The sequence below is a fragment of the Pagrus pagrus genome (genome assembly GCF_965226575.1).
Source record: "Pagrus pagrus genome assembly, chromosome: 7".
NCBI lineage: Eukaryota > Metazoa > Chordata > Actinopteri > Spariformes > Sparidae > Pagrus > Pagrus pagrus.
Genome location: NC_140191.1, coordinates 10,500,645 through 10,514,728, shown reverse-complemented (window position 1 = coordinate 10,514,728; position 14,084 = coordinate 10,500,645). Strand labels below are relative to the sequence as shown.

General features: G+C 46.0%; 1 protein-coding gene across 1 annotated transcript in view; it reads right to left on the bottom strand.

Annotated features, from left to right (window-relative positions):
• Positions 1–14,084, bottom strand: part of cadm4 (cell adhesion molecule 4) — a 166,446-nt gene extending 152,362 nt beyond the window's left edge. The window contains exon 1 of the mRNA XM_084358678.1: positions 13,716–14,084. Coding sequence (XP_084214804.1) covers positions 13,716–13,788 — 73 coding nt within the window. The 5' untranslated portion in view covers positions 13,789–14,084. The remainder of the gene's footprint in view (positions 1–13,715) is intronic.

Below are 14,084 nucleotides of genomic sequence, written 5' to 3'. Positions count from 1 at the left end.
CCCACTGACTGTCAGTTTGTGCCCAAGGCTGCCAAATATCAGAACCGCTAACACATTTGCGTCCAAGCTCAGTGAAATCTGCAACCGAGGACCGGCACCAGAAGGATGATTCCAGTTTATTACAACGTGGGTCTTATTTTTGTAGCTTTGGCCATCATTTTTTATCAGTTCAGATAACATTTTATTCATTTTATTCACTAAAGGAAGAAGCATGAGAGGTCAGATGGTCAGACAGGTGGCAAGAGAGCCAACAGATGAGAGAGATGATCTAAGTGACTTCATTTGAAGTTAAAACGACTGTGTGCATGTACAATTATGGTAAGTACAATGGGTCAAAGTTGATGCATTAAGCCTGTCTGTAAACTGTAATGGATGTTTACAAAGGACAGTCAGCAGTAATTTTAATTAAGTTTGGCCGACCTGGGAGTTGGTTTAAAAACTGTGTGATCATCTGACTGCTCTTATTTTTTGCCGCATTAGACTTTTTGTGAGGTCGCCCTGTTCCAGGATCTCAGCAATTAACCTGGTAAGCACAGTGTTGTCATGGAAATGATGGACAAGATGACGAAGGTAAGATCAGAGTTGCGATAAACCAGAATTATCCTTCATTCAGCTTAACAGACAAAGAGTTGGTTAAAGGTGAAATGCTCTACCCATCTATAAAGGTGAAAACGTCAGGGTCACAAAGTTATAACCGTTGTTCGCTGTAGGGATACTCGATTACTGGCTCTTTGTGTCAGATTGCAAATTAACTTAAAAATGCAATACTTTGCTCTGATGCAGCTTTCTTTTTCTCTCTGTAGTTACCACTCTGGTTTCACTGAATGTCCCACCCACGGCACTATATGATTGGTTACACATCACGACTAATAGCCTATCAACACTGAATAATCTCAATCTGCAAAGTAAATACAGTTATGGAATAAACAGAAGTATAAAGCATCAGAAAATGGAAATACTCAAGTATAGTACATCAAAATTATACTTAATTACAAAACTTGAGTAAATTGGAGTTAGTGTTAAATAACCAGTGATGGAATGTAACTAAGATTTACATATTTACTGCAAATATACATCAGTTATAGGTCGCTTTGATTATTAATAATCGGTATCTGCCCTGAAAAAAAAAACGTGTATAGACTTGATTTGTTTAATGGCAGATCTCGAGGCGGTTAGCAGTCGCATGTGCTTCGTGACCAGACTCTATTCCATTAACAATGGCAGCAACAACAGATATAACAGGCAAAGTGTTTGTTATATCAGCCTCACACAAACAAACCCACACACACAGAGGCAAAAGGACAGAACAAGAACAGATGCATTCTGACCAAATGATGCATTATTTTGTGTGATTGTGCTGTTGGTCCTCCAGTGTGGGTGGGTGACCAAATCATGTAGCTATGCTACAGTGCCAGAGATGGTCAAGTGTGTGTGTGTGTGTGTGTGTGTGTGTGTGTGTGTGTGTGTGATTTTGTATACACAGGATATAACTATGTGTGTATGCTGAGCGCTGAAATGAAGGTGAGCTGTTATCATCTCCCGCTGCCTTCCTCCCTCCATCCACCCCAACCTCTCTGTCCTCTCAGTGGCAGGTCCATGTAAGTTGGTTACAGCCACATAATTTTCGGGAGGGCTGGATGGCAGAGTTTTGCTCCCCTACACCCTCCTCCCTCCCTCCCTCCCTCCCGCGCTCGCTCTCTACATCCTCCAACCCTGGCCATTCCCGGCACTTCACAACTGGATGAGCAAAGCGGCAGCGGCTACCTACCTGGCTCTGTGATTGACTGCAGTGCTGCTGAGCGAGCCTCACTGTATCTGCGCCGTGTTTATTGCTTCTTTCACCTTCGCCGTAATTGAGTCCCTTCCCCATGCGAAATATGCACCGTCAGACGGGCTGATGCGCGCGTGGAAGGGATCTGTCAGGGGTGTGTGTGTATGTGTGGGAGTTGACTGACAGGCTACATAACTCAATTCAGCAATTCTGAGGCAACCTGATGGCTGTTTTCTTGCGTGCTTGCGTGTGTGTGTCTGTTTATGTGTATGTGTGATCGGCCCAAATCAAATGGCCATCAGACAAACAGTGTTAAATGTTTATTTATGTGGAAGTTTATATATGGGCTTCTATATGGCTAACCTGGTATATCTCTAAGAGCAAAGTGTGTGTATGGAATTTTAAAAAAGTCCCCAAGCCATTTAAAACATATATTTGTGCACAAGCACATGTTTGCTTATGCACAATTTATGCTCAGACTCAGGCTGAGCCGGTCAGGAGTGTGTGTGGCATGACAAAAACGCCAGACAACGACGCATGTGTATGTGCCTGCGTATGTGAGCAGAATACTATTCAGCCTCTATCAAACACACACCTACACAGCAGCACACACAACTGTAAAAATGGCCAATACGCCCTGCACAGGCCAAGTGGAGGTGAATCATGATATATATAATGGATAAGTGAGATAAAGCACCATGGAGGTTGAGGAAGAGAAATGGAAAAAGTAAAGAGGAGGAGAGCGATGAAATCTGTATGTGTATGTGTGTGTGTTTGTGTGCGAGTGATCACAAGAGTTTGGTACAAAGTAGATGAAGGAATTAAATATGAAGGAGCTAAACTCTGCTTTGCTCGGGATAATAGGAACACAAAGTTATGCACAAGCTTCAGGAGAAATAAAAGGAGTGAGGGAGGAAAAGGGAAGAGAGAGAGAGGATATGGGGTTAGTTAAAAACAGTCATGGGAGCAAGAAAAGGTGGGTGGGAGATGAATGAAGATGGTTGGGGGGACTGTACAGTCTCTGAAGTGCACGTACAATGAAAATAAGCCTCCATCTCCAGAATATTGCAGAGCAGCATGTAAGTAAAATGCACAGTTCAGCAAGCCCAGAGCAAGAGAGATGGGGAGAGAAGGTAAATCTGGAGGTATGGTAAAATGAAAAAAAAAAAAAAAATCAAGTCAAGTCAATTGACTATAAAAAGAAAACAGAAAGTTAAAAGAAAGGGAAGAAGTGAAAGTGGAACTTATTCTGAGAAACAAGAGCGGCGACGGGAGAAGAGGCGGCGAGAAAAGCAAAAATAATATTGGAAATGAATCGATGCGGCGTGTGTAAATGGAAGAGAGTGAGGAAAATAAAGAGGCAGAGAGAGGGAAAAACCATTTTGTCTATGCAAATGAGCAGGGGAAGGTAGAAGCACAGGCGTCGAAGCTGGCCACCTGGGCCCTGTCAATCCTGCCTCTCTCCTTTCTCCTCCTCTCCCTTCTTCTCCACTGTCTACCTCTCCACACCTGGCCCTGGCAACCCCACAGCCTGCGGCTACGGTTTGAGAGTTAGATAGGGAAGAGGAGGCGGGATAGGGGTGCGAGCAGCAGGGAGGCAGGAGAGACAGTTAGCCAAAATATCCATCAGCAAGCAATCCTGGCAAAGTTCCCCCTCCCTTTCACCAAAAATGTGCTTTCCAACTATCACAGTCTCCCCCTCACCATTGCAAACTCTCGGTAACAGTTGGAGCAGATTCATGCGGACACACGCACCTGGAGCACACGAGCGGAGGGTTGCGTGCATGTGCATGGGCATTTAAGTACCAACAAGGTTAGACTAGAAAGACAGGCACACAGGGAGCGATGGGAGGGATAAAAAAGCTTTTGAGTGATCATGGCGAGTACAGACAAAAAGACACTAAGACACTGCTAAGGCCCTTGAACCGGCTACACACTGCGGGAGAATTGGGAGTGAGGGATCAGAGAGGAGGGAGGGGCTGAGGGAGAGAAAGACAGATGGGGGAAAATGAGAACAAGGCATAAAAAGGCAGGGAGAGGAGAGCCAGTGCAGCGATCAAGAGTGAAAACAGGTTTTTGTTTGAGAACAAAAGGCAGGAAAAAGGGTGCTACAGTGATATAAAAAAAAACCTGAACACATGTCAAGGTGAATTGGTGAGTATGTTTGTGTACTTAAAACACAATCGCCAGGTGTGTCCTTCTATTTATATACAATATCCTGGGGAGGCTCATAAAAAGGATGCCGGAGAGGGAACATGGCATTTAAAAAGCAGGGAGCATCAGGACACAACACGCTGCAGTAAATAAGTTTGGAAAGGTCTCTACAGTCTCCGGAGTGCAGTGTAATATTTGTGTGCATGCATATGCAAAATCTGTGTACGCGCGTGTGTGTGTGTGCGTGCAAGCCAACCTGCCAACCTGCCATCCTGCCTGTCTGCTCTGCCACAGATTTGTGCTCACGTCTGTAACACGGCCAGAGATTTGTACATCAGTCATCATTCGGGATCAACCTGCTTTTTAATTACCTATGGTTTATGTTTGTTTTTAATTTTCCTCATAAGCTCATAAATCGCTTTCCCCACAGCACAACTCAAATCCATCTCCACGGTAAATAAGCATCAGCTATAATTGCATATACAAGTAGGGCTGTCACAAAACTAAATTTGACCCCCCCTCCCCACCAAGCCGTCATGGATTTGAGTGAATTACTTTTGAAGCCGAAGAAAAGTCTGTATAAATAAGTAATGATAAGTATGATGTTGATATAATTATATTGACTCTTGACTGTGAATCTAATTGAGATTCTAGGTTTGTGAATTTGTACTTAAAAGCCATTGATGGTTTGCTTTCTTGAAGCAAATTGTTTTGTTGATGTGTAACTTCCCAGACTCATGCCACCAAAGCAGAGCAGAATTAATTAATGTCCTCGAAACGACAACTCACTGAGATGCCTCAGCATGAATATAAATGGTATTTTTCAATAAGTTTGCATTAATAAGTGCGACCTTTATCCAACTTAATGATGAAATAATGAGTAGAAAGTCAGCGTAATTAAGTTTAATCTCAGTACCATGATGTTATTTCAGTATTTATACTCAGCACAACACATAGTGTTGTCTACCCGGAGAAAGTGAGCTGTTTTCTAATAGGTTGACTTAATGGGTTGACATTAGTCTTTCTCTGCTGTTTAAGTTTTAAAAATCTTTTATCTTCGCTGAAGAAACTTGATCCAAAGTAAAATGTAACCAACAAATAAGTCTAAAAAGTCAAATCATGCTTTGTTCAACTTTTGGCAACATTATCTAACCAGCGGTGACACAATAACGGGATATGGGCCGTTATGTCACTGGATCCGATTCCTGCCATCGAGAAATTAACTAACTTCCCTCAGACTGTCATGCTTTCATATTTGTTGGCAAGCTCAGTTTCCTTCTTTACAAAGCATAAAACAAAGAGTTTCTGCTTCACAGCAACTTGACATAACCACAGACCCATGCAAATGAAGTTTACTCCAATGTCATAGAAGACTCATAAAGCGCTTGTGATCATGATGTCTGAATAAAATCAGCTGGTCACCAATGTAGGTCTAATGCCAACATCAAGTTCAGATTGAATACTGATGACATGCGACATTGAGATTTGTTTGGTTTAAAGTCAAAATGTTCAGTAACCAAGATTCAACGTCAACCAAGAGACGTCTGACACAGAACACAACCAAAACCCAACGGCTGCTGGACGTCATAATATGAACATCCACACTTCTTAAAATTCATTAGAGGTTGTCTTTACAGTGTTTCCCACACATATGCTTTACTTAGGCGGTCTGCCCAGGTATATGAATGGCCGTCCAAGTATATTTGGCGACCCATCTTAGCAATTTTATAGGCTACTTCTAAATGTTTTGACGTCAACCCATTTTTTATTTTAAGCCTCAATAAAGCATTAGTCCATCATTTTTCTGATGTTAAACTGCTAAATCTGGGAAGGGACACTCATGATACATTTTGATGTTAAACCTGAAATCCAAATGCATTTTGTAATTTTAAATGATTGGAAAAGCATATATTTAAGCATCACACATACAACACACTGGAAGCTTGGTGACTTAAACAACGGATGGAGTTGCTGTGATAAAGTGGAGGACAGATGGCAGCCATCTTGGCCCTTGGGAAGAGGAAAAATAATCAAGAATGAAAGCACATTCCCCCACAGCTTTCTTTTATTAGTTTCTCTCGCAATAAAGTATGATACTGTATATGCAGTCAACAGGCGACAGTGTCGTGCTGTGTGTACTGTGCGGCTCACCACACTATAAGATCTGTATTGCAGACACAAAAAGCACTTGCTGTTCATGGCCACAAAGTCCACAAAAGCTAAAAATGACTTTGGTACCAACCACAGAACCCCACTGGCCTCCACAAGCTGCTTCTCAGCTCAGTTAACCAGTACGGCCTAGCGGGTGGTAGTTGCTATGAAGCACCGTTTCTCCGCAACTGCGCCCAATGCCCAGGGCCTCTGTCAAACTCATTCAGTATCACAAACTGAACGTCTGTTCCATTCCTTTGCTGTGAAGGCCAGAAAGGAAAGACACGGTCCTTCTGCAGTCCATGATAACATTACTCTCCAAACAGATGGACACGGAGATAGGATCACATCTATGGACAAGAGTCAAAGCACCGCTTCAATCTGCTGGTGCACTTTACAGGAGGCAAGGGGAGAGGGTTCGTACCTTGAAACAGCCATAAGGTGAATCGGCAGCCGCGCACTTAAATGCCCCTTCAGCCGCTCAGGAGAAAATGAATCCTGGGAGAGAATCAGCCAGAGCTTTCCTCAAGGTCGTTGGTGCTTGGCCACTTTTTAAGTGGCCTTGCCAACTGTAACAATCTCTGCAGAAACAATCGGAGCACCAATCCAATTTGGCCGGGCTCCTTTTCTTTTCTCTTTCCTTCAGTGCATAGCCTCACTTTTGTTTTGCCCTGCTGAGAGCAGAGCATGAATTGATGACCTTATGAATCTCAAAAGAGCCGGCAAATCATTGCGGTAAATCTCAGCCCAGCACGTTAAGCATGACCGCAGGCTTATTCCCCTTCTCTCCTTTCTTTTGTCTCTCTCTCTCTCTCTCTCTCTCTCTCTCTCACTATTTTCGTCCTACAAGCACACACACTTGGGGGGGTCTTTGAAAACGGCCAACTTCTCCAGGATTGTTTTCATGTGCTGCTAATTAATTGTCCATAATTAATGGTTGTTTGCGGTTTGCTAATGAAGTGGATCAAAGCTTATACTCCTGATACTGAAGCTCTGGTTTTAAGCCTGAGAAATAGATAAAGAAAAGAATAAACAGACAGGGACAAGTGGCAGAGAGTGTGGAGGGATATGTCAGGGAAGTACAGTAAAAGCCGCAGTAGATTTTTTGTCTTCAGTAGTAGTCGTAGTGTCAACAATCACTTGGCATCTGTCCAGAGTGGAGCAAGGCAATCTGGGTTTGATCTATTGGCAGCCATTGCTATCGCTTGTGTGTCACTGAGTGATAGTATTTGGTTTTTAAAGCGCACCCGTTTAACTAGAATGTGTGAGATGATATGTGACAATCATTTGCTTACTAAATCCTTTCTCTTTGAAGCCAACATCCGCTTTTTTCTCCACTTCAAATGTTCGTTAAACATTCGTTAACACTATCTAATAAGCTCTGATTACACCGTAAACAGAAGAAAATGTCCTCGCTGGAGTTTTACTGAAATCACCGCGAGTGACACCGCCGCGTTATCTATGCCAGGCATGGTCACAGCTCAAATGAATTTGCCACTCGTGGGAGAAACATTTTAAGAGTTTTCTAAGATAGAAAACTCATCTGAGACCTCTTCAACATTGTTGTGTCCGCCTTATGAAAATCTCCATCTGATTTCCCAGAAGATAGTGCAGTGCTTTGACTGGCAATTTTCAGCATCTGACAATCTCATCAAAGTGAACCTATTAATGGCGATGATACGAAGAAGGATTCTAAATGGCAGACAGATGAATAGCCCTGTGCGTGTGTGGGTGTTTAATTCTCTGAGCCAAAGCACCGTGCAGCTCCTCTGAAAGTGGGAGGACTGGCCATGAGCTGCTGGGAAACAGTTTCAATACTTGTTTGCTTGTCTGTGTGTGTGTGTGTGTGTGTGTGTGTGTGTGCGTGTGCACGTGAGAGTGTGGGTGCGAGGGTGTGTGTGTGCGTGCTGTGACCTCATTGATCATGACACCTTGTCTCTCTGGTGTGGTCACCTACACAGTGCTTGCTCTCTCTCCGTCTTTATCTCTGTGTATCACCATCCATCTCTCTGTCTCCCCTCCTCCTCCTCCTCCTCCTCCTCCTCCTCCTCCTCCTCCTCACCCTCATCCTCCTCTCACACCAGCACCCTGTACTTTTCTGCACTGGTCCCACCTTCTTAATCTCACCCTTCCCTCCTTCCTCACTTTTTTTCCCCCCAGCCTCCTAAATCCGTCATTCGCCGCAGCAGGGGTTGCTCTCTCTCTCTCCTGCTCTTCCTTGTCTTTTTCTTTTTTTTTTTTTTTTAAACCCTTCCATTTTAGAGCTGAAATCCTGCAATCATTCACTTGTTTGTTGGACTCCTCTCTGCCTGACTTTCTCCTCTGCTTCGCTCCTCCCTGCTTCACTGATCTGTGACGCATGCCCCTGGCGCTTTCCCTCCTCCCCTCGCTCACTTCCTTCACTCTTTTATACACTGCACAGCCAGCCATCTCCCCCTCTCTCCCCGTCTCTCTTTCACTCTTCCTCTCTGACCCCATCAGTCCCCCAGTGCCCTGGCTAAGCCTGGTCACTCTTCATCAGTGAGCGTCCACTGGACACACAGACCTCCCAGGGGTAAAGGGAAATGGGGTCTCGTTGGCAACCTCCGTGCCCAGCCTTGACAGTTTCACCTGGGTTTAAGTCCTTAACTGATCCTTCTTACCCCTGAATGAGCACCTCATTACCAGCCATCCTTCCCTGGTCTTATCTCAACATCAAGTCTTCCAAGTGGGTGTGTGTGTTAGACTCTGCACTGGCAGAGTACACAGTTTCCAGCTCTTCAATTTTAGGCACTTGCCCTTTTCAGCTCAATCAGCCTCTCTCGTCCAATCACAGCAAGTGAGGGCACCGCCGCAGCGCCTGAGTGGGGATAATCACCTTGGTTACCGGCGTTACCGGAGGCCTCTGTCTGGCCAAGTTAGCGGTGCGCCCCGCGGGAGCTGCGAGGACAGGTGTCACAGCAACGAGGGATGGTGTTAAACAAGCCCAGAACCAAGCGGGCGGTATAAACATTTACTCTTAGTCATGGAAACTGTGTCACCAATAGGGAGGAATGCTCACCCCATGGCGTTAGTGTTTTAATGTCTTTTCAGACTTGGGATCGCCTCTCTCTCCCTCGACCGCAATTCAACTCTGACTGGCTTCGAACATAAGTACACCTTGTACCCCAGTAGAAGAATACACAGCAACTGCCAAGAAGCAGTGCAGACAGGATCGCTGTTTACCGATCTCGCACTCCCATGGCAAAGACAAACACAAATCAAGAGGGGTCAGCGGCCGGAGAAAAGCTGCTGGCTCAGGGGACATCAGGTCGCAGCGCGGAAAGCTGCACCCTGGGAGGGCGTTTCGCTTTTTGCACTGAGCCAATCAGATCGGATGGAGTCAAGAGCGCCGGATTGATTGGCAGGCTTTGGATGCCAGCAAATGGAGGAGACGTCCTTGGCATCCGAGTCAGCATTAGAAAACTTCAGCGGCAAAGTTGGTGAAACGCCAGTTGTTCTCGCAGAGCGACACATAAGGACGACATAGATCACCATTATGATAATCACAAGCGGCACTGTCTGGGGAATAGTAATGGGAAGGAGATGAGGTGGCAGCCATAAAGAGTGTTTCTACATTAGCGCTGGCCTGATTAGATTGACAGAAAGTTTCACTAATGGACAATTAAACAAATGGTCAAATGAGATATAAGGCTTCAATTACCAATTGGTGTCTTTGTGTGGCCCTTTCAATCATTGTGCCTCATGTATTCTGTTTATACATGAACCTCTCATGAGGACAGAACACACCGAAGTACACTGCTGTAAACAGGATGTGAGAGGGGATATGTGACATTCGTGTCATATGATGTGTCCTTGGAGTGGAAACTGAGAGTTTTCATGTCTTATTTCCCCTTATTTCTATTCCAGTTGATGTAGAAACAAAGTCATCTCTGGACCGGTTCTATAGCGCTGGAGGGGATCATTGATATGCAATCATTGTATGAAGCAAACGCAGTTCAAAACAAGGAGTTATGGATCGCAATGAAGACTGGGGGGCAGATTAGGAGATAATTACTGTAAAATACATCACCTGCACTAAACGGTGAGCCTCGGAACTTCTTCTGCTGCTGAGTAATGGACCCATAAAGGCCCGAGGGAGAATAAAACCAGCCCATACTAAGCTCCGTAACTCTTTCAGTCATGACTCGCCCAAAAAGCGACCGATTTGTTTATGGAGCTTATGCCGAAGCAGTTGCTCTGCTGAGATAGTGGGCCACCCTGTCAGGACCCTTTAAGACTGCATCAGTTGATCAAACAGGATCGTGCACAACAGCAGCAGGCAGAGTATTTTCAAAAAATGGCTCATTTCAGCTTCTCTCGCACTGACGGGCTTTCCAGCACCGTCTGCCAAGTTCAGGTTGTCCAATTATTTAGACCTACAAAAGACAGGGTATCACAGAAAATATAGAATGTAACACTGAGATCTGATTGTGTGCCGGGCTCAAATTTACACCATGAACCAGCAGATGGCAGGGCAGAGAGCAAGGAGGGGAGGTCTCGCTCTTTTTTAATTAAATTGTCGACGAGTTTATTTTATTTTGGGGGTGAATCATCCTCTAAGGTTTGGATCAAAGGATAAAACCTTGGCTTACGGTGACGACTTTTTCAGCGCATTAGAGAACAAAGAAAGATGCTGAAATAGCAAGCCCAGCGCAATGTGGAGAAAAGTAAAAAGGCAATCCTAACTCTGGCGTGATGCAAACTGCGTCTGACAAGCATCAAGGACTGCAATCGGGCTCAGACAAACTCCTGCATTAGCATTCCTATCCCGACGTTCAAAACAAACCGTAATGTACTACGTAAGCTCTTCATAGGCTAGGTGTGTGTGCGTGTACACGCGTGTTTCTGTACTTACGTGTGTGCTCATGTGCATCCGTATTTTTAGTTTCGGTGTGCAAAGCATTTCCCTTGATGTTTGTGTTTACACGCCAGGCCTCCCTTCTGTGACTCACAGCGACATTGATTTATGCATGGCCTCTGTCTGCGTGTGTGTGTGCGCTTGCACACATATACCGGCTATAATTGGTATTCAAATCTCCTCCCACAAGTACGTCCAACTGCTGCCGTTTTTCAACCGCCAGAGCCCCAGCCAAGGTCCAAACAAGATGATGGGGGAACAAGCTCAAACGGATGGCTCTCATTGCACACATTCAAATAAACAAATGGAGGTGATTTAATGCACACTGCGATAAGGCAGGTGGTAATGGAGGCATAGGAGAGGACTTGGGGAGGAGGTGGAGGAATGGAGGTGATGGAGGGGAGCGAGGAAGCGATTACGGGTGGGCAAGCAGCAGAGGTGGAGTTAACAGCATTTGTTACTGTACGTGGGGTGGAAGTTTGGCCCACAGCTGCTGTGGATCAGCCACCCCCACAAAGCCATGCACTGAGCGCTGACTGTGTGTGAGTGATTGTATGTGTGTGTGCGTGTCCCTCAGGCCTGCCCGTCAGACACACTGTGAAGTCTTTCTGCCTTTCTTCTCTCACTCCTCCTCACTCCCTCGCTCTTTTCTGCCTTTCTTCCTCTCTCCATCTTTCCATCCCTCTGTCTCCGTCGTTGGCTCCTCTAAGGAGGGCCAAGTCTCGCGGCCTCGCCATCTTCACAGCACCCTCTCAATCTATATGTCCATTCATTCGTCTTTGCGTCCAATCAATCTGTCCATCTCTATTCCTGCCATCATAACAACCACCAACCCCCCATCTCGTCCCACCTGTTTTTTTTACTTCCTTCCAGATTAGTTTTGACATTTTTCACTGTGGAGGGGGAAAAAAAAGACCGAGACTGGCTGATTTGTTATCAGAAAGACAGTCTTTTAACACAGTATGTGTGTGCATGTGTTAAGAAACCGACCATCTTTTTATGCTCCCTTCTCGCCTGCCTTCCTCCATCCACCCCCTGCCTGTAACAACCCTCCACCACCACCATCCCCCGGCCCCCTGTCTCTCCCGGCCCCTGTCAGTGGCTAGATTAATGACAGTGATCAGTGAGCAGCCCCCAGCAGAGGTTGCCTGCAGCTCAGGCAAAACCCGGCGCGGTAAGCAGCACACACGCACGCACACGCGCGCGCACACACACACACAAACAAACAGGCATAAAGCACATTTACATGCAACACACAAACACATTCCTTAATGTGTGCCCAGACACACAAACCTCTCACACAGTACTCCAGTTAGAATGACATACAAAACGCCTACACGCGTATGCATATAAATCAAGCCTGCACTCTTACAGGAGCAGACATACAAATAGATACACAACAGAAGGAACCAACACACAGGCCATTGTGAAGACTGTGCAGTTGGGAGATATGGCTGCAGAGCTGTGGAGCAACGTAGCGCTCCCTTCATAAAACAGACATCATCGCCACGGCACAGCACAGGTCTCACTGTGACAATATCCGACCTAGCACTTAACCCTTTCGCCGCCTCAGGACAACGTAAACAAAGACCCACAGAGCACGGCAGCAGCCACAGGAAACAGATCAGTGAAGCCACATCTGCATGCACTTCCCGGTTACAATTCCTGCTCAGTCAAGAATCACAGCAGCTTTGGGTGGAATCTAATAAGGTTTATTATGAGTCTCTGGAGGATTTCGGCACATCCAAGCAGATGGCACACAATACCGCGAGGCTGGAGTTGCTCAGAGTCATAACTGAGCCTAATCCAAATCCTTATTTTTGCAGCAGATGCACTTGTTATAGGGTATTGACCATGAAATCCATTGTGCCCGTAGGGGAGCTGTGCAGGACTATCCCAGACCGAGATGTTCAAGTGAGGGGGAGTAACAGCAGCAGTAGGTCAGGCAGGCACTGCTGCAGGTGCCATCACAAGGCTTTATAATAGATTGTTAGATGTTATTGTATCTGATAAGGTGAGGTCTCAAAGGTCCTTTCAGTCCCTCACACTACTGCAGAATATAAAAGCAGGAGCCAACACACACCACTGCTGGCTCTAGTGTGTGTGTGTGTGTGTGTGTGTGTGACACGTCTGGTCCACTGCGGGCATTTGTTATGAGCTCTCATGTGGCTGCCGGAATATTCAATCGGAGCTCTCTCCGTGCACAAATGTCTCCCGGGACTTCATCTGAACACAGCAGCTATGACACAATAGATCCCAAACACGCTCTGTCCGGAGAGAATAATCAAAAACGCTGTGACGCACGAGGGTCAACAGAGCACGGGGAGGAAAATTCTGCGTGGGGCAAAAAAAAAAAAAAAAAAGTGACAGCGAGCCTGTACCTTTCACTTTTGCTTTAATCTCGTGTTGTTTTGGGGTCTTTCCAGCGTGACAGCTGCGTAAAGTGGTCAACACAATGACTCATACCCAAGTGGAAAGCACAGACTTGCGCAAAAAAAAAAAGGCTTTGCTTCTAATTACCCAGCGGTGATTAGAACCGCAGGATGGTTGTAAACCGGAATATCTGCACGTGTTATTGTCCCGCCGTGAGCTCCACCTTCCCCTCTGCTCCCAGCCTGACAGGTCCGGTGCGTTTTTTTTTTCTTATGCGTTATTAAGCTTCTTCTCGGAGCTCAGGCAAACTTGCACGGGTAAAGCGGCAGCACACCGACGCGGCTTAACGCACTCCTCTCATTCGCATCACACTCATTCACTCCTTACCAGTGCGCACCAGGCAGGCGACTGTGATGATGGCGAGCGGGACGCAGTACTTCCACACGGACGAGAGAGCCATCGCTGTCGCTGGTATTCCCCCTTGAGCTCTTCCTTGGTATTCCTCTTCCTTGGAGAAATCAGAGTGACATGAACCCGCAGGTTCACTCCGCCGACAGCGCCTTCAGCGTCTCCGTATGTCAGCGTGTGTGTGTGCGTTCGCGCGTGCGAGTGTGTGTTGTATCAGGCGCCCGGTGCGTAACGGCAGCTCTTTACATAGTAGTAACGCTCCCTCTGGCACACACGCACACACACTTTCTCCCACCTCTGGATGCCTGAGAATGACGGCTCGGCCGGTTTCTCTTGGTTACTTTACAT